General features: G+C 39.6%; 1 protein-coding gene across 6 annotated transcripts in view; it reads right to left on the bottom strand.

Moving 5' to 3' along the window:
* The window catches only part of LOC127580978 (TBC1 domain family member 22B-like), a 260,989-nt gene that overhangs the window by 201,223 nt on the left and 34,981 nt on the right, over nucleotides 1–24,785 (bottom strand). For all 6 annotated transcript variants that reach the window (XM_052035004.1, XM_052035008.1, XM_052035005.1 and 3 more), the window contains one exon: nucleotides 7,420–7,599. In XM_052035004.1, coding sequence (XP_051890964.1) covers nucleotides 7,420–7,599 — 180 coding nt within the window. The remainder of the gene's footprint in view (nucleotides 1–7,419; nucleotides 7,600–24,785) is intronic.

Raw genomic sequence — 24,785 nt, 5'->3', positions numbered from 1 at the left:
AGTCACGATGGACGTTCATTGAACCGACAGTATTTTATATTTTAGAAAAGGCAAAGCAGGATTTGATGTTAATGCCTTGTCCAGACATACTCACTTCATTGACTTGCAATTAGCAACAATTCTCCAACTCAGTTAGCAATGCATTGTTTGAAAGGGTTATGAGCACTTTTACCACTAAACATAACCAAGCACATAAATATTTGCATATGCCAACAGACTACAGTGGATTTTAACAGCCAGGTGCTCAGCTGACAAAGCAGACTGGCGATTTCAGGCTCCAAATCTCATTATAACTCTGCTCCTCCAAGTTCTACAAAAGTAACTTCAGCACTCACCTCAATGAGCTTCTTCTGCAATTTCAACAAATTCTTAATTTGGTAATATGCCTTGGAGTCCCAAGCATGATTCAGACTCATACAAGTTCACAAAGCTGCTACAAAAAATCCTAGGAACCATGACAGCATGTTCACTGTAATCCTACTTTTACCCTTTTACAACCAAAGTAAGAGGGAATTAAAATACCCCACTGTATGCTAAAGCTCCAAGAACATCTAAAGAATAAACATTTAAATCTCAAAAGTATAAGGTAATGAAAAAAAAAGTATTGTTATTATCTGCAGAAGAACCTGCTGGATCCATTTTAGATTAAAATCTTTGGATTAGAGTTAGTAAACATACAATGTGGTATGATTGATATAAAGCAATAAAATTGGAATCATTCTGGTTTGTGCTTAGTTACTTGGTCTCAGATGGATGCAACAGCTGATGCATTACAAACACCTTGTTGCCAACCGAACAAGTGGCAACAGCAAAAAAATCAACTAGTTTCCACTCCAAGTTGCTACCTAGAGAATACAGTTAGAAAGTGTTCATCTAAATGTGGTACAAGGATAACATCATGCTCAATTTTCATCTGCATGCAACACCACCCAGAAACAATGTGGATAACACTTCTCTCAACTCCTCAACTGTCATTAATTTGTCACTCTGCTTGCCTGGGAACTGAATGAGCGTGAATTTCCTTGAATTAAATATTGGAACAATTGAAACGGTTGCCTTCAGTCTTCACCACAAGCTCCACTCCTTAGCCACAGACTCCAACCATTCCCTAGCAATGATGCAAGGATGAGCCAGGTGGTTGAAACCCACAACATTCAAATGAGGCAACACCCAAAGATTTCCAGTGCAATATCACAAATAGAACTGCATAGGGAAAATAAAGAAGTAGCTTCCACCTGCATGATAAAAAGCCATTTTTTTGTGGGTAACACAATATAATGGACAAGGATAGGAAATTAAAAATTAAATGTGCTCATTGTTGTATTGAAACAGAAAGAGACTGAAAGAGTGAGAAACAAGCTTGAATCAGTGAGCTGGATCAGTGTCTTGCCTCAGATTCAGAACTATGTGCATTCAAGCCACTCCAAAAACTTGAGCACAAATGTATAATGACACTTCTATGCTGTATTTTCACAACCTTTTGGATAGTGTATATAAAGATGCAGGGGATTCTTCCACTGCCCTGACCAACATTTATCATTCAAATCATAGAAACTTTAAAAGGTAAATATGATATATTATTTTTATTTCTTTTTTGCATGGTCTCGCTGTATGTACTTGGCTATTGCATTTCACGAAATGAAAAGGTGGAGCTATACCTCAAAAGTACTTCACTTAACAGCCTGCAAACCACTTTGAAACTTTGAAATTATTTTAATACTACCTAAATGAAAACTTGTTCACTCCCAAATGAAATCAGGAATTGCAAGAAATTGGCAGGCAAGGCAGCATGTGAAGAGAGAAAGTTTTCTTCTTATTTATTAATGTTGTAGAATATTGGGAATCACTGCAGTATTTATAATCCACCTCTAATTAATCTTAAATTGTTGCAGTGCTTCTAATACTTCCATAATGTTATTGGGTAGCAAGTTTCAGGATTTACACCCAACAACAATGAAGATTGCAATATATTTCAAAGTCAGGATAGTGTGCAACTTAGTGGGCAACATGCAGGTGCTGGTGTTCCCATGTACCTACTTACAGTTTTGGTTACAGGGTTACAGGTTTACAGGGTTACAGGTTTGGGAGGTGCTGTTGAAGTAGCCTTTGCTTGTAATTGCAGTGCATTTTGTAAATAGAGCTACGATGTCATACTGGTGATGGAAGATATGAATGTTTAGGATGGTGGATGGAGTGCAATCAATGATTTTTCCTGGATTGTGTTAAGCTTTGACTGTTGTTGGAACTGCACTCATCCAGGCTAGTGGCGAGTCTTCCATCACCTCCTGACTTGTTCCTACAAATGGCAGAAAGATTGTGGGGTGTCACAATGTGTATCACTCATCAGCGGATACCCGGACGCTAACTCTGACTTGTGCCCAAAGCATTTATGTAGCTGGTCCAGATGACAGTCCAGGCAATTTTTCCATCGCACCCCCCCCCCAACCACTCCACACCCAAGCTGTTATAAAAAAGGTGGGGGGGGGGGGGATGGATTTGATAGTAAGGTCATTGAACATCAGAAGTATACAGCTAAACTCTCTCTTACTAGATATGTTCATTGTCTGGCACTTTTGTAGCATGAATGCAATTTGCTATTTACCAGTCCATGACTGAATGCACACATGCTCTACTCACTTAGGAACTGAAAATGGAATTCAGCACTATGCAATCATCAAACATCACCCTTCTGACTGAATGATGGAAGAAACGTAATTGAAGCAACTGAAGAGAGCTGGGGTTATGACAATGTCCTGAGCAACTCCTGCAACAATATTGTTGGGCTGAAATGACTGACTGCCAAGAATCACAGCTATATTTGTTTATCCAAGGCCTGACTCCAAGCTTAGTATGTTTCTTCCTTCATACCAATTTATGTCATTATTACCAAGACTCCATAATACCATACTTGATCAAATACCATCTTGATCAAATGCTACCTTGATGTCAACAGCAGTAACTCTCACATCATCTCTGCAATTCAGCTATTTAGTCCACACAGTAAACAAAGGCCTTGGGGGTTAGGAACAGCATGGGAGAGAGAAGCTCCCTGGATTTGGGGTCAGCAGGAGACAAAGGCACTGTACTGGACTGAAAAAGCTAGAGGTAGGACTTCATCCATAATGCAAGTACTTGCTACTAGAGATTGGATACTGTCTGGTTTCAAAACCTTGGCCGTATCCAAGTGTGCTTTGCCTTTCTTTCAATCACGTGGACCAAATTGGATTGGTTAACATTGGTTTCTTTGATGGTGGAGATGGAGGCAGCCAAGATGAATAACCATTCAAACCTTTGAGCTTCAGCCCAATTAACATCTAGCCTTTGTCAGAAACCCTCACACTCATTATTACATTCCCTTCCCTTCCTCACTCATCAACATCTGGAAACATTGAGTAAAACAGATGCTGAGGAAAGAGCAAATCTTCAATAATTGTGACATACTAAGACCAGTAATTTCATAAATCCAGTAAGTTTACTTTGAAGATGCACATGGCTGAACCTGCTTCGTGAAATGGCAGAACAAAGCATCAATATAAAATTATTTTCTTTATTGCATGGCAAGTATCATTTTTCATATGAGGGTACCACTCCATAATTTAAAAGCAACACCACAGAAGCTGGAAACATGAAACAAAAAAAATGCTGGAAATTTTCAACAAGTCAGGGAGCATTTATGGAGAGAGAAAGAGTTCATGTTTCAGGTCAATCTCGAGTATTTCCAGCATTTTGTGTTTTTGTTTTCTTCTGCATAATTGATTGACAAAAAATAAAGGGGCTCCCAAATTAATGTAAATGTGTTAGCTACTATTTAAAACAAAAAAAATGACAGGAGTCAATTTTTCAACATTGGTGAAGTAAATAGCTGAAAGTAAACACAAGGTTTATCGTTGGGAAAACAGCAAGAAAATAATTTAAAGATTTACAAGGCCAAAGTTCACTTTATTCTGACAAAAGTCTGCAGAATAGTCATTTACTGAAATATATTGGCACTTGTAATGATTAAATACAATTCAGCAAATGAGAGTATACTAAAGATTTTATTTAATTTATGAAAGACTACAAGTATTATAAGCTTCTGGACAAATAATAACCTATTCAGTGTATTTCATCTCACTACCCATGGATGGATTATTATAAATTACGTTCAGAATAACTGCTGATATAGGGCATCATTCAAATCAAGTAGCAGTCATGAGCATAAAATACTCAAAATCATTCAGTGTATAGAGATATATTTCTTTTTACTGGCAGCATGAGACACTATCTGCTTTGGTTAATATCTTACTGGTTTCACTTTCAACATGAACTAAACCTATAAAATTCTGTCCATTTGACATGGAGGTGGTGAAATCCATCTTTCCCATGCTTGCATCTTCTCAGAAATGGTTGTAATGAGGCTCAGTCATGTAGCAAGTTTTGCATTTCAAGGCTGTTTACAGGCAGAAAGACAAAATATACAAATGGTGCCCAATAACTGCTTCTTGGATATGCATTTCTCAAGATGGACGAACAGTTTAAATTCATTATATTCTTGACAGCAAAAATGTATCCTTACGAAGACAACGTCAAACAAGCCTTGATTGTGTTTCATCAGCACACTAGCACCATCTTGTGTCACAATCAAGAATTATAGTTTCTTTAACAATGGGCTTGATCAACAGAAAGAGCTTATTCATTGTGACTGCAACAGAAATTCAACTTGAAATGTTTTGTGCCTTGAGAAAACTCTGAAGTAGATGACAGAATCAAAAGCATTTCAAGAGCAAGTGAGAATTTGGTTTCCTGATTTTTTTTTGCTGTCATCAATCTCAGTCACAATGCTCACAAAAGCAAGTCATTCCTGACAAGTTTGCATTCAGTCATCCTTTTTTGCATGATTAAATTCAAATAATTGAAACATGAAGCTAATATGAGTTGAAGTGCAACAGCTGTGCTACACTAAGCAATACTCCCAAGGAAAAGCTCATTAACCCTCACATTCCAGCTGTGGAGAAATATTTTGGTGTCCTTCCAATTGATGAATATAATACAAGTTAATTTAGAAAGTGCTATTATAGTGTTTGATAAGTACTTTTACGAAAATCGCACTGAGGCTACTATGAAGCAAAATTAAGGTGGATAAACCACAATACTGAGCGATTTCACACTACTGTTGTTCTCAACTGCAGCAAAGATAATCCAAGGTGTGTTGCCCTTCCTAGTACATATTTAAATACGAAATATACAGAATACAGACTTTTATATAAATGTGTAATCTTTAGCTGCACCACTAAAATAAAAGCTGAATTTTTAAATCAAAAATTGATTTCACTAACTGGGCACAGGTTTTAACTTGTAAAGTTTAGTTAAACTTCTTGATCTTTGTATTTTTGCAGACTGCTCTCAGGAGTAAGCAGAAACTAACAAAACATCAGATTACCAAAACAAAATCAGAATATAATGAAATACTCCAAGAAATAATAAAAATCATATTTGATTCCACTTAAGGTCTCTATTACTTCTAATAATCAGTTTATAAGTATTCTGATTTTGAGTTTTTTTTTAATGCTCATCTGTCTGTGGTGATAACCATGGATATTTCAGTTAACATTGCATTCATTTTCAATGGTTCATGAAGATGATGGCAAAGAACTGATTGCCCCAGTATGTAATATTTTGGGTACAATATGTAGTTTATGAAGTTGGTATAAATATAAGTAAAAAGCTGAGGTAACCATTGCATGAAAATATTAACTACATGATATAATAGTGGTGATCATGGCACTGTGATAGAGAGAAAATGATAAGGATGAGAAAAATATTGAAACATCATTCATTCAGTTTAAAGTGACAAAAGATGGTTTTCAGTAACACTCCAAAAGGTAACTTGTATAACTGAAGGGATCAAGACATGTCTAGGGCCATAAAAATGCCATTAAGCTAGAAAGAGCACAGAGGAGATTTATGACGATGTTGCTGGGACTTGAGGGACTGAGTTATGGAAAGAAGTTGAGCAGGTTGGGACTTTATTCATTGGAGCATAGGAAAATGAGGGGTGACCTTACAGAGGTTTATAAAATCATGAGATAGGATCAATACTCAGTCTTTTTTCCCCAGGGTTGGGAAAATCAAGAACTAGAGGGCATAAATTTAAGGTGAGAGAGGAGAAATTTAATAGGAACCTAAGGGGCACCTTTTTCACCCAGTGGGTGGTCAGTATATGGAATGAGCTGCCAGAGGAAGTGGTTGAGGCAGGTGCATTAACAATATTTAAAAGGCACTTTTAAAAGGAAAGTTTAGAGGGACATGGGCCAAACACGGGCAAATGGGAATCTTGGTCAGCATGGACCAACTGGACAAAGAGGGCCTGCTTCCATGTTGCATGACTCCATGACATTCTTCTAGGAAATGAGCATAGAATGCTTGCTAGAATGGAGATAAGGAACAGGATGACCTTGGTCCCAATACCTTTAGGACAAATAAGAAAGTTCAGTGAATTAATTTGGTGCCTTTAAAGTCTTCTTTGGATAGATGTCCAAACAGGACATATCAAGACCATCTGAGCAAGGCCAGAGATGCGGAAGTATCACAGCCACCTGATCGAGGTGTACCTATTTATTTATGATTGGTTTATTAATTGGGTGAGATCATCAGTGATGGATAGAAAGTATTTGCCAACCCCTGGAAAGAGGGTAGAAAAGCTCCAGCGTGAAGAATAAAAAGCAGGTACCTAATCAGCTTGAGGTGAATCCAATGTGTCAGCCTTAACTTAAACTTTGTTTAGCTTGAAAAGACCCGGAAGAAAATTAAGAACAGTGTGGTTCAAAACCAATGCTACGCCACTTCACTATTTCCTGCTTGACAAACCAATGCAATGCAAACAAATAATCTGCAATGGGTTGTATGAGGGCTTTGTATTATAATACTCCAATAATTTCAGTAACTATTACTTCCTTATAGACCAATAGAATCAGTGTATTCTTTGGTCTTAAGGGCAACAAGAAACTTCTGGGGAAAAAAAACTCTTACAAATCTCAAAATAACAAAGTATTTTAGATCTAGCTGCTTAAATGTTATGAAAATTGTTGGAAAGTTAAGTTTTAAATGAAACATTCTCTAAAATTTAAAAAAAATACATGTTGAAGGGAGACACAGAAAAAGAGAGAGAGAGAGAGAGAGAGAGAGAGAGAGGGAGAGAAAGAAAAAAGAGAACAAGTGAAAGAAAGACAAAAGAGCTATGAAGCTACGGGATGCAAGGAGAAGCAGCAATAAACCTGGGAGATAAAAGTGACAAAAAGAAAGAATTTGTCAGTAAAGCACACAGTAAAATTTGCAGCTTTTTCACTCTTCCAATATATCATACAGGAAAGGAAGTGTTTGTTCTTCAAGACACAAGATTCACAAAAGGCAATATAATGGGTCCTGACTCTGTGAACTTACCCAAATCAGTATGTGCACTGCTTAAAAGCTGCTTGAACTTTTCATGGCGAGATTTTTCTCTTATGGTCATTTGTGGAGCTCCTGATGCATTCTGATCTGAAATTCTTGCAACTAATGGAATAAGAGGCCGTGAAGGGAGTGACTGTTGTTTCTGGAGTGTTATTCTGCCTAAAGAGACACCTGGAATAAAAATAAGGTCAAAGTTATTATCTTCACTAAAATAGTGAATTAAATCATTTCAGTCACAATAATAAAGGTTAGTATCATCTGTCCTCTTACATCATAGATTTCCAAAATATTTACACTTCCACAACAAATGGTATTCCAATAAGAAGAGTGACACAGAAAATACTCCATGTAGCATTCTGATTAATTCACAAATATTTCAAAGGGTATGCACATACATCTCCTATTAATTAGTCATATTTTCATATTTAGCCTCCCTGTTATTATAATAAGCATTTCAGAGTTGAAACAGTGCCCTTCCCTGCAGAATATCGTTAAATCCAGCAAGGCCAAGGATTAGATAGGTATCTATTATTTCTGCTTTCCAGTTAACCAGATATTTAATATTGTCATGGAATCACTAACTTCAGAAAGCAATTGGATCATGGATTAAGCAACAAGTCAGGTTTATTAAAATAGGATTAAACATGTTTCAATATGAGCAGTAATAATTATAAACTTCATTATTCTCAAAGAAACAACAGACCATGTTCCTGTAGTAATGCTCATATGGATATCACACTAGAAATACGATTGCTTACCTCTGCAAAATACACCTTCCTCACTTACTCAGCACTGAAGAATCCATACCATCTCCCAGCAGAGCAGAACAATCTCATCTTCCTATTCCCCTGGAGCACTGCAACTTATTCTCTCTCACGTGCCCAGCAGCTCCCCTTTGGTTCTTTTGCCACTTACCAATGGTAAGGGGCAATTTACCAGGACATCTTTGGGAGGAAACTACAGCACTTGGCAGAAACCCACACAATTACAGGTAGAATGTGCAACAGCGCCCAAGATTAGGACTGAACCCACATCCCTGGAGCTTTGAAACAGAAGCACTAACTGCTGCACCACCGTAGTATAAATGTCTTCAGTTGTTACTATAAGTCCCTACAACTACAGAGCTGCTAATTCAAAGCCTACTTCAGGGATATCCACAGATCCAAATCAGATAAACAACAAAATATTTGAAACTTTTAATGCTAGAGACAAAAAGCACCATTTAACCAGCACATTTAACATAGCAAAATGTTGCATGGGGCTGCACGGGAGCATTAGCAAGCATGTTTAAATATTATGCCAAAATGACAGGTATTAGGGCAGATAAATGTAGGTTTCAGGATGTATTGTGAAAGAAGAGGTAGAGCGGCTGAGAGTTTGAGGAAAGCAGTTTCAAAACCAGAAGAGTGTTTCAATCAGGGCATGGCCACTAATGAAGCAGCAATTAAATTCAGTAACTGTTGTAAAAACTCAGGAAATGATCTCTGTTACCTCACACTGGCCAAAAGATGCATGTCAATGTGGCTGGCTCATAACTGCTGAACAAACAACTCAGTTAAGTAATTAAGTATGAATAGTTACCGGCCTAGCCAGTAAGTTAATTTAAAAAAAAATCCTGCATGCAGTAGCCAATGTTCCTCCATACTTCTCCTATCCCAAATATATTCCAGATTTCCTCAAGAACATAGAATTATAAAAAAACCCAAGAAGATTATTTTTATCCAACAGGTCTCTCCATCACATCTTTAAAACACCAAACTCTCTTCAGCTTCTCTCCCAGCATCTCCAAATAACCCATCTCCTACTTCATTAACCTCCTACACAAATCACCCATGTCCCTCTCTCACAGATCTAAAGTTAAAATGCCAAAAGAAGATTCCTATCCTCGGGTACTGTTCCCCTCCATTCTAAAACCACCACAAAGCATCAATCTGCCAAAAGATTTCAATACCCCTAAACACTGCCATAGGCTTTTATGTAACTTTGCATATAATACGTTATGCTTCTTTGTAATCAACTTCTTTGCAGCCTATGAAGCAGCCAACAACAACTCCAAAACAATTCCTCGTCTAGACCACTCCCAATTCACTCCACACATCTAACTGTGATGTTCCTATCACAATGCCTTGATCCACCAGCTGGCCAGACCCATCACAAGTAGCAGCATAGTGGTTTACTGTCCAGAGTAGTCCCGCCAGATAGTAAACCTTTGTTAATGTTGGACCCTTCAAAATCAGTTCCATATTCCAATACATCTCATAACATCAGGTCAAACATGAGAAAGGAAACCCTTCTGCTGATGATTATGCTCCTTCAGCTGATAAATCAGTACTTCTCCATGTTGAGCAAAGCTTAAAGCAGCACTAAGAGCCTTTGACTGAGCCACGCAGAGATCAGAGCTGTAGATGTATCCAGACTATATTCAATACAAGCAGACATGCAGTGATCACACCACCCCCCCCCCCCCAAACTCAAGTACATTGAGTTTTAAGATCCTTTAAGTACAAAGATAACAACAGGTGATGGAATACAAATTTTAAACCATTACAATTACATAGTTTACTTCAACTTTTGGGGTGTAGCCAAGATATTACACATTTAGAGACACAAGGAATTGCGGATGCTGGAATCTGGATCAAAAAAAAACACTGGAGGAGCTCAGCAGATCAGGCAGCATCTGTGGAAGCAGGGGGACATTTGATGTTTTGGGTTGACACCCTGCATCAGGATAGTGTTTACAGGGGAGACAGCCAGCATAAAGAGCTAAGGGGGAGGGGTGATGTCACTAATTCTATGGTTATCATCAAGCCAGAGGACCAAGCCTAATTCAGTGAATGCGAGAAGGCATGCCAGGAGCTACATGCATCAAGGCCAAGTTGCAACACAGGATGGCATGTGTGCAAAATAGCAATTATAACTTGCAACTGACAGAGCTAATCCATCTCACAGCCAACAGATTAGTTCAAAGCCCTTCTGTACTGTTGTGAATAGTAGTGGGCAATCAATCATCTAACAAGAAGAGGAGATTCCAACAATGCAAACACTAAAGGCTGAAGAAGTCGCAATCATTTTCTGCCAGAAATGCCAAGTGCATAATTCACCTTGGCTTTCTCCCAACATCACGGGCACTGCGGTAGCCAGTCTTCAACCAATTTGATCCAGTACATGTGAAGACATCCCTGCTATCATACAAATGGCTGCACTCCAGAATTAGGTGCACTTCTCATGAAGCAAATCCAGTACAGTTCAAAACTAGCATCCACCCGACAATGTGTAAAATTGCACAGTTATGTTCTATCCACATCAAGCAGATCAAATCCAATTCACTGAATTACCACCACATCAAATCCACTCTCAATCATCAGTAAAATGATATCCTCAATAGTGCTATCAAACCAAACTCACTCGCCAATTGAATATTCATGGATGCCAGGTTGTGCTTTCCCTTTCCCATACAGTTCCAGACCTCATTACAGCCTTGGTCCAAACATTGAAGAGCCAAATTCTACAGATAAGCCATGAATGAGTCCCTTGACACCAAGGCAGCATTTACAGAGAATAACATCAAGGAACCCTCTTTAAACTGAAGTCAATGGGATTCAAAGAGAAAACTCCACTTGCTGAAATTGTATCTTGTAATGAAGGATAATAGTTGTACTTTGTTGGAAGTCAATCATCTCAGCCCAGGACATAACTGCAGGAATTCCTTTAGGCAATGTCCAATACCTAATCATCTTCAACTGCTTCATCGATAACCTTCCCTCATCACACAGTTAGAAGTAAGAAAGTTCACTGATGGCTCCAGAACATTCAATTTAATTTGCAATTTATCAGTAAATGATGCAGTATGCAGGCACGGTAGCAGTTAGCGTAACGCTTTACAGCGCCAGTGACCCAGGTTCAATTCCCGCCGTTGTCTGTAAGGAGTTTGTACATTCTCCCCGTGTCTGCGTGGGTTTCCTCCGGGTGCTCTGGTTTCCTCCAACATCCCAAAGACAGGTTAGGAAGTTGTGGGCATGCTATGTTGGCGCCAGAAGCGTGGCAACACTTGTGGGCTGCCCCCCAGAACACTACGCAAAAAATGCATTTCACTGTGTGTTTCGATGTACATGTGACTAATAAAGATCTTATCAAGACTTAGAAAATATTCAGGCATGGATGATAAAATGAATGCCACAAAAAGTGCCAGGCAATGGCCATCTCAACAATAGAGAAATGAATCACCTGTTCATTTCAATAGCACTACCATCATCAGGTAATCCATCATCAACACTCTGGTTGTCAGCACAGATCAGAATATTAACTGCACCAGGCATATTAATTGCATGTCTATAAAAGTAATTCATAGCTAGGCAACCTGCGGCAAATGACTCATCTCCTGATTTCAGAAAAAACTCTAAAAAAAATATTCTCCAGTGTTGCAATCTTCCAATGCCTAAAATATCAAGTTCTTTAAATCCACCTATCACCCATACCTCCTTCCTTCAGCCCTCCATTGGCAGTCAACCACTTGGACTGAATGACATTTTTGTGCTGTAACTTTGATGTAATACATTTCATGTCCACTTGCAGTACAGTCATATCCAAGATACAAAAGATTTAAGAATAGTCACACACGTACACACGACACAAAATATTTTTAATTGTTTTATATTTATTTTACAATCTGTTACGATTTGAGCTCTCTCAATCTTTGCAACAGTCTGATTTTTGTTGATGTTTTCTATTCATATTTGATTTAAAGATCAGTGTACACAGATAATTCTCCTCTCTCAAATGAGAAACTTGGGCATCTGAAAAGTGCACAGAATACAACAAACATTTTTTTTTAAATAATGGCAACTTTACCCCTTTCTTGCCCATGATCTCCCTTCAGCAGGAAATAACTGAAATATAATGTAATTTGAGTTTAAAATCCCTTCAGTTAAGAGTCACTAACTGAGGTAGGTCAATCATCAGAAGAGACATTATCGTTATCGAAAATAATTACAAACAATCTCAAAAGTAAAGGAAATAAGTTTTTAAGGGAGTAGGAATCTTGGAACTCTTGCAAAATTGCAATAACTTTCACGATTTGACCAACATGTTTTCTAATAGATATACATGAGGGGCAAACTCAAAGTGCCAATAGTTGAGAAGAAAGGACTTGAAGAATATATGCGGCAAGTCCAGTTAATGTCTCTTTCCTCTTTGATTCAGATAAGTAACAAAAAAACACTTGACTATTTGAGTGTTAATCAAATAGTGTTAATCAATAGTAGATTTCAAAGTTAGTAGGAAAAGCCCAAAGATTAAGTCTGCAGGGTGTCAATGGCTTAGGTTACTATTTCTATTATCTTGATTGATATACATTTTCAAATACATACAATTCAATATAAATTTTGTGATCTGAAGTTATTCAAAACATCTGTTACAACTCAGAACTAGTGGTTTTGACAGGTCAACAATTAACTTTTCACAAACTCATGATAATTGGTATAATAATCTCAAGGTAATGGAGTGCAAATACAGAAAGCTCAAAAATGAAGAACAGAACATTATATCAACCAACAATATCTATCTACAATGACTATTTTAAAATTATATGATACTAGTGGAGTTGCATATTCCTATATAGAAAAAACAAAAACAAATACACAAAGATTCTTATGATCTGAAAAAGGATAGACTAGGCTGTCGTATCTTTTCCCACCATAGTTAGTGAGCGCAAGCACACAAAGAAAAAGTGCTTTTATTAAAACAAACCAAGAATTTGGATTACGGGAACCTAAGAAATTACTAAGATTAGGAAGACATGTGCCCTTTTTAATATCAAATGAAAATTTAAAGAAAAACTGAAATCTGAAATAGAAGTCGAACATGCTGGAAACACTCAGTCTGTCGGACAGCCTCTATAAAAAGAGAAAAAGTTAATGTTTCAAGTCCCTTAGGATTGGGAGAGTGAGGAAAAATAAGTCAGTTTTCAGTAGCAGAAAAAGGTGGAGGAGGGATGGATAGAACAAAGTGAAGTTTTCCAAACAGAATAGTCCAAAAGGCATAATGGGGGCAGTTACAAGCATGTCTGTCTATGTAAATGTGTTAGAACATAGGACAGTACAGCACAGGAATAGGCCCTTCAGTCCATGATGTCTGCATGGAACACGATGCCTGTGCATGGTCCATATCCTTCTATCCCTGCATATTAAGGTGTCAATCTAACAGCCTCTTAAATGCCACTTTTGTATCTGCTTCCACCACTACCCCAGGCAGGTGTTGTAATAGCAAAGCTGTGGGACATGATTACAACCCAGGAAGGCCAGACTACAAATAGAACAATGCAAGCCAAAATAACAACAGGCTGTAATGGCCAATTCTGATACAAACAGAAGAGCAATTCCTCAAGGTGGAAAATTTGATATAGTGTCTAGAAGGCTGCAACATACCCAAGACAGAAGATGAGCTGCTGGTCTTCAAGCTTATACTGGGCTTCATTTTAACAGTGCAGGAAGCCACAGACAGAAAAGTCCAAGTGGGAGTGAGATGGTGAACTGGAGTGCAGGCAAACAGAAGGTCAGGATCACTTCTGCAGTCTCAGCACAGGTGCTCCTTAAAGCGATCACCCAATCTGCATTTGTTTCTTCCCAATACATTGACCACTTTGTGAACAACAAATGAAGTAAACTAGATTGGAAGAAATGCGAGTGAATTGTTGCTTCAACTGGAAGGACTGTTTTGGTCACTTGATGGTGGGAAGAAGAGGTAAAGGGACAAAAACTGCACTGCCTGTGGTTGCATGTAAAAAAAATGCCATAAAATGGAGAGTGGTGGGTGGGAACGGATGAGTGGTCCAGGAAGTCGTGAAGGGAGTGATCCCTTCGAAATGCTGTTGTAAGACAAGTTTGTGAGGTCTCAAAGGACTCTGGACACCAGTCTTTGGAGTTAAAATGATTTATTTATAAAAGACAAACACAGGACAGGATAACGGGGGCAATGCACACACGCACACGGGTGATTGCGAACGTGGGGAGGGGGAAAATCACAAGGGTGCGATACACACACACACACAACAAACTGCGTACAAACAAATCAAAGAAGAAACAATATGACACCTGCCGCCCTCCTTGACTCAGTGCAAGCATTGGCTCTATGCCAGAGGGATATTCTAACTACTCTTAAGCAGTGCACAGCTTACCTCAATGCCCATCGGAGACAACAAAGAGACAGAACCAGACACGTGGCACTCTTTATACTGCTGGAGGGCTGGGTGGTCCAGCCCAGGTAGTTCAAACAAGCTAATCACCCCAGTGTGCCAGGTACAAAGGTGTTTAAAGTGACCAATAATTAGGTATGCACTAATGGGTGGGGGTGGAGCCAAACCTTGATCGACAGTGGTGTGTCTTCCGACCAGGTAGGTGCAGTGCTGTCATCCAACCAGATGGGGTCAGTGTTGTCACTGTCACGTGACAGCCACGACCCTCCACAATACAAATACTCAAAAGGGAAGGAGAGTATGGATCTGATGGTGGAATCTTGTTGGAGATGGCAGAAATTTCAAAGGGTGATCCATTGAATGCGAGGGCTGGTGAGGTGGATGGCAAGGACCAGGGGAACTCTTTTGCTCTTTTCAGGAGAGGAGGAGGTAAGAGCAGAGGTGCAGGAAATAGATAAAATCCAGTCAAGGACTCTGACACAACAGTAGAGTAGAACCACAGTTCAGAAAGGAAGATGCTTCAGGAGACACCCGTACAGAATGTCTCATCACTGGAGCAAATATAATAGAGCGGAAGAAACTTGGAAAATGGAATGAAGTTCCTGCAGGAGGCAGGGTGGGCAGAAGTATAGTCAAGACATTATGGGCTTGCAGAGGATGTTTGTGGCCAGCCAATTCTCTAAGGCGGGACAGCAAGATCCAGAAAATGGAAGGGAAGAGTTGGAAAAGGACCGCATAAAGATGAGGAGGATGGAAACGAGCTGCAGAAATGATAAAATCTTCAAGTTCTTCATGTGTGCAGAAAGCAGTACCAATGTGGCTGCTGATATATATCAGAAGAAAAAGAGTAGGATTAAAACAGTACCCCACAAAAAGTCAGTTGCTACAGAATAAGACACAGGAGAGAATGCAGATACCGGAGGTCTGGAGCAATGAACACAAAATGCTGGAGGAACTCAGCAGGTCAGGCAACATCTACGGAGGGAACTGAACAGTCAACATGTTTGTTGCCACATAGTAAGCCGCACAATGAGAAACTGCCAGCTCAGCCAAACAACGTTTCGATGTTTATAATCTTAAAATAAAAGCAACTTAGTAAGCAACTCTAATTCAGGCTTGCATGATTTTGAAATTTTCCCTCCTTTTCCTTCTCTGCAGCAGTTGCTTCAATTTTACTTGCAAAATAAAAATCTGCTGAACTCGCAACTATGAACATCTCCTTTTCTACCCCAATTTTTTGGCCCATCAACAAATCTGGCACCGGTCATGATGTGAACTAACACCAATTAGGAACTCAGCTGAACTCATTTTATAAAGGGCCCTTACAGTTGGCAGAAACAAGAGATTTTCATTCCAATAATTTGGGTTGGATTTAATCCGAGTTTCCAGAAATGAAAAGGAAGTATGCCAACCAACTCTGTCACAGCAACAATCACCTTCGAATACCACTGCTTATATATATATATATATATATATATATATATATATATATATATATATATATATATATATATATATATATATATATATATATATATATATATATATATATATATATACACACACACACACACATACATACATACACACACACACAATGAATATAGTGATAGTTGTTAAAAATGACACCATTTTTTTGTAAAATTAGTTATGATTTTTGGAGTAAGAAACATAATTATAATCAAAATCATGAACTAGCTGTCACCAATGTCAGTCACAATTATACAGATTCCTTCTGTTTATGTATGAATAACAGCAAACTTCTATTGCCCATCACTATATACAGCATGAAATTCCAGCTCTCAACCTGGATATTCCGAGGAATCCCCAACAAAAATTTAAGTTATGCACAGTGTGAGTACATCTTCTGCCAACTAATACACTTGCCAGCAATCAGTAACAGGATTCTAATTTGTGTGACTTCCACAACGCTAATGGTCAAATTTTAATTGTGTATAATTTGAAAAGATGGAAGGAAAAACAGATTGCAAAAAGGTGAACAGAGGCAGATGATATACAAATCAGACATACTGCCAACTCGTCTTTAATCGGGTGTGCTACATTGTAATGAAAATCATCTACTTAACTAAATATCAGGACTGCAGAATCTATCAGAGAGAAGTTTACAACACAAATTTTCTGTAAACATAGGTAGCAACCAGAAAATTTAGGCAGAAGATTGATAAATAGAAATAACCCAGTTTTCAAAGAAAATATAAAATAACCTTTAGTGATTGTGGATGATCCCACAGGCAATTTGCAAATTTTGAGCAAGGTCTCCACAGCATGCCAGCTCACTGACTTTGCTGAAATTACCACAGGTCCCAAGGAATATGCCCTTGTAATTGCTTCAGTCTGGTTTGAGAAATGATTGATATTTTAGTGGTCCTATTAACAGCAAAAGTGTTACAATTCATTACACGCGTTTCCCTTGATGGGGAAACACTCCATTAGCTTACAGCTTCAGAACCTCACCCTCAAGCTATGAAGGAGCAAGATGAGAAGCTTGGCCAACGAATCACCAGCAAGAATATTAATTTCATGTACTTTTGGCAGTAAGTTAAGACAAGGACCAGCAGAAATGGACTTTACTCCTCCACCCCCACTAGCCAAAAGACAATGAAAGCTCCCTGGTGGTCTAGTAAAATAAAGTTTAAAGATGAACAAATCTTTATTACACAGCTGAAATGTTTACTCACCTACAAAGGAGCTCTCTACAACCTGTCATTGTCTTGTTACTGGAACACCCATTTACTTTCTCTTATTTCACTTTATATCAGTGGTCATTCTCCTTTCTTCCTTTACCCACATCCATAAATTCAATCATAGAAAACAGTAAATTGTGCTACATATCTTGATATGTTTTCTTTGAGAGGAAAAGTGAAGAATAAAAGTGTAAAATTGCATTACATTGGTGGTAGGGGTTTGGAAAAGAACAGAATGCAGGACCCCTTTATATCAATGGGAATAACGGGGCTTTGAATTGGGAGGCAAAAGTTTAAGAAGTTTTCTTTAGTTTAATATCATTAGTTAGTTAGTTAGAGTCAAGTAATACAGCGCGGAAATAAGTCCTACAGTCCAACTGGTTCACGCCAACCACACCATCCTCCCTGCTAGTCCTGGTTGCCCAATTTCAGTCCATAACCCTCCAAGCACCTATCCAAATGCCTCTTAAATGTTGCAATTGTACCTGCCTTGACCACTCCCTCTGGCAGCTCATTCCAGGTACTCACTACCCTCTGTGTAAAGACATTACCACTCAGGTCTCTTGAATCTTTCCCCTCTTATCTTGTGTCTGTGCCCACTAGTTTTGGACTCCCCAACCCTGGGGAAAAGACCAGGACCATCCACCTTATCCATACCTTTCATGATCTTATAAACTTCTATGAGGTCACCCCTCATTCTCCTGCAACCCAAGGAATAAAGATTCAGCGTGGCCAACCCTATAACTCAGGCCCTCTAGTCCAGGTAGCACCTCTTAAATCTTTTCTGCGTCCTCTCCAGCTTGACAATGTCTCTCCAATAATAATGTCTTTCCTATTACTTTTATTTTGTTCCAAGTTACTTTTTAACTACACATTTCAAGTGTAATAGTTTCCAAATATTTCTGAATGTCAGAGGCATTTAAAAACACTGCTTGCACATGTGATAAATCAGGCTCTGCCAGTTGTCTAAGGCCATCCGTGCATTTAAAGGGGCTTCCTACTGCAGATGACTCTGTCATCGGTCAGACCACACCATTGGGCTCTGGTATACACAGTGTCGTTGAGGCCTACATATTCAGAGAAGGTATGTACAACCAGTGGAGTTGGGGAGGGCACTGTGGATGATAAATTTGACAGGGGGCTATGGTAGCAGTGGACCATATTATCAAGACCCAGCCCAGAATCAATTTTTTTCATTACAATGCTGATTGAGGGGTTAGAACACCAGTTAAAATGGCATTCCTCCTTTGAAATGGTGCCTTAAGATCAATTGTATTCACCTGGGACAACAAATGACACCTCAACTTAACCACAGCTAAAGAATGTCAATCTGACAGTGCAGTAGCCCCTTTAACTCACATTGGAGTGCCAAACTCAGGTCAAAAGTGAGAGCTGAATCTGCAACCTTCTGATTCATATTCCACATTTTGAATGCAGTCGTTACCATGCCCAATCAATTTAATATGTTATTTACAGGTTTCCAATAGATTAACATAGTTGAGACACAAGAGTCTGCAGATGCTGGAACCTGGAGCAAAAAATAAGATGCTGGAGGAACTCAGTTGGTCAGGTAGCATCTGTGGAGGGAAATGTACAGTCGACACTTCTGGTCGAGACCCTTCATCTGGACTGAAAGATGGAGAGGAGATAGCTAGTATTAAAAGGTGTGGGGAAGGGGTGAAGCAAGAGCCAGCAAGCAATAGGTGGATCCAGGCGAGGAGGGGTGATAGGCAGATGGGGGAGGGAAGAGTGGAAAGACTGACAGAAGCTGGGAAGCGATACATTAGTGTGACAAAGGGCTGAAGACGATGGAATCTGATAGGAGAGGAAGGTGAAGCATGGAATAAAAGGGAGGGAGGTGGAGAGGGCAGATGGGAACAGTGGGACAGAGGAACCAGTGGGAGGAGAGTTTGGGTAATGGGCAGATGGAGTGGGTGGAGCAGGGAAAGAAACAAGCTGATGGAGGCTCAGGTGAGTGCAGGAAGAAGTGGGTAGATCACGAGGAGAGAGAAAAGCGAGGGGGGTGGGGGGAAGCAGTTTACCTAAAACTGGAGAATTCTACGTTCATGCCATCGGGTTGTAGACTACCCAGGCGGAATACGAGGTGCTATTCCTCTAGCTTACATTTATTAACATAGTTATTGGGTTAAGTAGCCATTAAAGGACAACAACATATAATTCCAGATGACACAAGCAAGAATAAAACTAACCCCCCCCCTCAAATCACACACAATCCAACATCTCCGAGGTGTCAACTTAAAATACAGACGGGTGTTACCAACAGTGATTGTGAATATGCCAGGACTGAAGAGGTTTTACACAGGTTTGCAGTAATCAACTCTTCTGATACAAAAATCCTATATTAACACAAAATATTTTAGATCAGTTGCCTAAAGGTCCATTAAGAGAAATATGAACTATTTCTTGGCTTGATAATAAATCACATCAAGCCACATATTTTCTTCTCCCATGCAGACCTTGGAAATGAAAACAGCCACAGATCTTACACTCCATCAACAAAGGCAAAACAATTTAGCAACATTCTACTAAAGTTGAAATATTTAAAAAAAACAAAGGTTCAGAGAAACAGTACATTAGCACACCCAAGGTGATTTAACTTGCAGTGTTCATTACTTGGACAAGGAAATGACTTGAAAAGTCCTTCTTGTATAATTGAAAGATCATGACTTTCATTGCATCTGACCCAAATGTAATGTATTGATAGCTGAGCCAGTAGTATTCTCTGAATGCCAAAATAAAATTCTATCCAATTTATCTTATGTAAAATAATGAAATAACTCAGCAATGTACAAATATTGGAATGATCACAAAGCATCCTGAAATACCCACCCATCTATGGCAGAACCTGCACAGACTTATCAGTCACCTGGAGCTCTTCCTGCTTTTCAGGATGTTACTTCTCCATTTTGAGTGGTCATGAACCAGATATTCTCGAGTCACAGAGGATGTTACACTTTTCGCATAAGATTTTAGTAAGATCCTTGAAACATTTCCTCTGTCCTCTGAGAAATTTCTTGTCACATGCTCAGAAACACATTTGCAATGACCTTCAAGAAGTGGGATGTCCAATTGCTGTAAATAGAGGGTTGCCCTGTGGTTCTCCTCAAATGCCATTTTCTAATCATCAGGGAACTCCTGTGCAATGCTGAAATCCATCCATAAAGAGGAAAAATGGATATGATCTTCACTATGTAATAAATCCAAAAAAATGTCAGGAAAAGCAATTGCCTTTTTCAACCTCAAAAATCTTTGATGCCATCAACCATTATTATGGGGAATGCTCCTGAACTCTGCCATCTTCAAAAATTCACTACTGTTCTACATCTGCTGTACAATAACATGCAAGGTGTGCTCATAACTAGTAAGTCTTTAACAGTGTAGACTGGAAACAGGCATATTTATGTAACGACACCAACCGATTTTTCCAACCTTGCTCGCTGTAACACTGCACATCGCCCCTGACAAGCTTCCCACTGGAGTGGAATTAATGTAAGGGATATCGGGGAAACTCTCAACCTTCATCACCTTTACTTCCGATCACCCCATTCCCAATCATTATATTATACAGATGACAGTTGTATTTGTGTACATTTGAAGGTCAAGCTATCATTCTATAATATTTTCCTGTAAATAATGTTTACTCACAGATTTAAGAGATTATGCATATTTAATAATGCAATTTTGTCATACAGTCCCTCAAGGTCAAGGAAGACTTTACTTCAACAGACAAAAAGACAGACCTTACACTACACATCTGCAAGACAAAGATCCTCTACCAAACTGCTCCCACTGCATAACACTACACCATTCTATTCAAAATCCAAAAGAACAAAATAGAAATTGTCAGAAATATGCAACAGGTAATGCAGCATCTTGACATGAACAAAAAGTACTTCAAGTTGATGGCCTTGCGTGGGAAGGGAAGGAGAGAACAAAAACCAATGGTCTGCGATTGGTAGACTGCAAGAAAGATTACATCACAAAAGGAATGACAGCATGAGACCAAAAAATTGAGGGAATAGTAAACATCAAGAAACAGAAGATTGATCACAAGAATTTTTGCTATGCACTGCAAGAATGTAATCAAAACGGGGGAAGGATGCTCCCTTCATGCAGAGTCCATCTTCCATTATACAGTCACATTCATAGCTGATCTGTAAGAGTGAAGGACTTTGAAGTTTTACATGACTATTCTTGTCACGCTTAATACTTTTGTTGTCAATGCTGTTATTTTCTTAATTTTAAAGAGGTAACTGTGGCTATGAAATAATTCTGAGACCTTATTTTCTTTATTATAGTTTGAAGAAGTTCACTACCACTGAACAAATGCACATGCAGAACTGCTACAAAGGATACACCTGTCACTGATTTTACATTAGACACTTCAAAACACTCTTTGTGCTGCTATCTATCACATCCAACGGATTTGCCCTGCTTTTTGACAAAGTTGTAATTTTCAGACTCAACTGCGCTCACTAGTCGCATGTTTTTTCTTCAAACTCTTTGACCCTGGATCTTGCCAATCATTCTACACAAGGAAAATAATGCAATAGATACAATCAGCATTTACTATACCACCTCCGTTCTGCTGTTATTCTCATGAAGCAGTGGGGAGAGAAGGAGGTTTTTTTAAAATATATATTTCAGAAGTATATAGGAAATATAATTGTCAAACCGACCAAACTATGAGCTACTCCCTATCCTTGGAAAGGCCCTCCTTGAAGTGGCCTCATCTATCATTCAACATGCAGGTTGGAACTTCATATATCCTGGAATGAATAAAAGAAAAAAATAAGTAAACATCTGGTAGGATTAGTTTGTGGCAGTATTTAATGCAGATGAAGAGAACAGCATCCTAAATACCTTAAAGATTATAATCAGGAATAGGGACTCACCAAAATTAACCATGACAAATTCCCAAATGCAGCTGGTTTAAATGAGGCAGACTCGAGCATTTCAGGCGCTCTAACTATAATAATTCAAAATTCTCCCCTTTTAAGGAAAACTCTTCCACTAAGAGTAATTAACATTCAGAGAAATGTTCATTTTAAAACAGACTGTTAGATTTCAGTAACCAAAATACAAGGGAAAATAAAAACAGGAATGTGGGGTAAAGTATCAGATCACCAATGATCTTATGGAATAACAGAAAGACTCAAGGCCAAATGGGCTACTCCAATTCCTATACTCCTATTTCGCATCCATGAATCAGTCAACACCCTCAAAATAGTTCAAAGATTTTACAATTTTTTTTCCCATCACTTCAAGTGTGGGCAATAGTGGCAAAGCCAGCATTTAATATCCATAATGATGTTGTCTGGAAAAGGTACTGGCCAGCTGCCTTCTAACTATAGGTAGTGTACCGGTTAGCATAATGCTATTACAGCACCAGTGACCTGGGTTCAATTCTGGCCACTGTCCCTAAGGAGTTTGTACATTCTCCCTGTGACTACATGGGTTTCCTCCAGGTGCTCCAGTTTCCTCCCACATTCCAAAGATGTACGGGTTAGGAAGTTATGGGCATGCTATGTTGGCACTGGAAGCATGGCGACACTTGCGGGCTGCCCCCAGAACATTCTACGCAAAGATGCATTTCACTGTGCGTTTCGATGTACATGTGACTAACAAAGAAATCTCATCTTATCTTACTGCATTTCTTGAAGCATTTCCACGATGCCAGTAGGTAGGGAATTTCAGGATTTTGACTTTGTGACAAAAGGAACACCAACACCATGGACGTCCAGTCCCTATATACCTCCATTCCCCAACATGATGGCCTCAGCGCCCTCTCTGTTTCTTTCTTGAGCAGAGACAGAACCAGTCCCCTTCCACTAACACCTGGCTGAACTTGTCCTCACTCTAAACAACTTCACTTTCGATTCCTCTCACTTTCTAGCTATGAGCACTCGCATGAGCCCCAGCAATGTCTGCCTCTTTGTTGGCTATGGTGAACAGTATCTGTTCCAAGCCGACTCCAGCCGCATTCCTCGATTCTTTCTCCATTATATCAACGACTGCATCGGTGCCACCTCTTACACCCGTGTGGAACTCAACAGTTTCATAAATTTTGCCACTAATTTTCACCCTGCTCTCCAATTCACTTGAACTATCTTTGACACCTCTCTCTCCTTCCTTGATCTTTCCATCTCCATCTCAGGAGATTCTTTATCCACCAACATCTGCAAACCCACTGAAGCCCACAGCTACCTTGATTACAGCTCCTCCCACAATCTCTTGCAAGGATACTATCCCTTTTTCTCAATTTCTCTGCCTCAGCCACATCTGCTCCCATGATGAGGCTTTCCACTCCAGGACACCCGAGATGTCCAACTTCTTCACTAACCACGGCTTCCCCCCTACTGTGGTCGAGAGAGCTCTCACCTGCAGCTCTACCATTCCTCGCACCTCTTCTCTCACCTCCATCCCTTCCAGACCCAACAGGGATAGGGCCTCCCCTTGTCCTCACATTTCATCCTACATATCCAACACATCATTTTCCTCCACTTCCACCATCTCCAACGGGACCCCACCACCAAGCACATCTTTTCCTCCCCACTCCTTTCTGCCTGTCACAGGGACCACTCTCTCCGCGACTCCCCAATTCACTCCTCACTCCCACACTGGGGACTTTCCACTGCCCCCGCCATAGTTGCAACACCTGCCCCTACACCACCTCCATCCAGGGACCCAAACAGTCCTATCAGGTGAGACAGAGCTTTATCTGCACCTCCCCTAATATCATCTACTGCATTTGGTGCTCCAAGTGTGGCCTCCTCTACATTGGCGAGACCAAATGCAGACTAGTTGACTGTTTTGCAGAACACCTGCGCTCCGTCCGTAACCATGATCTGCCTCTCCCCATTGCCAGTCACTTCAACTCCCCCTCCATCACAAATATGTCCATCCTCAGCCTCCTCCACTGGCTGGTGAAATCCAAGAGCAAACTGGAGGAACAGCAACTCATTTTCCATCTTGGAACCTTGCAGCCTAACAGTATGAACACTTAATTCTCCCACTTTAAGTAATCCCCTCAATTTACCCCCCCCCCACACACACCCAACCATGCATCCTCTTTTCTTCCCTTTCCTAGCCTCTCTTTTTTTCTACGCTTTTTTCCTGCTTACCTTTGACCCATCCCCAATGGATCTGCTCTCCCCTCCTCCCCCACATCTGTCTATCACTATCTCTTACCTGCATCTACCTATCACCACTTTGTACCCACCCTGCCTCCCCTGTTTTGTCCACCTATCACTGCTCTACTTTTCCCTCTTGTATATTGGGCTTCCCTTTTTCTTATCTTCGGTCCTGAAGAAGGGTCCTGACCCGAAACATTGACCGCCTACTTTTCTCCGTGGATGCTGCTTGGCCTGCTGAGTTCCTCCAGCATTGTAGTGTTTTTCATCAATGTTTCCAAACTGGTTGGCAGACTACTTGGAACAGAG

Source organism: Pristis pectinata, chromosome 20 (genome assembly GCF_009764475.1).
Source record: "Pristis pectinata isolate sPriPec2 chromosome 20, sPriPec2.1.pri, whole genome shotgun sequence".
Lineage (NCBI taxonomy): Eukaryota > Metazoa > Chordata > Chondrichthyes > Rhinopristiformes > Pristidae > Pristis > Pristis pectinata.
Note: the sequence above shows the minus strand (reverse complement) of the source record. Positions and strands in the feature narration are given on the sequence as shown.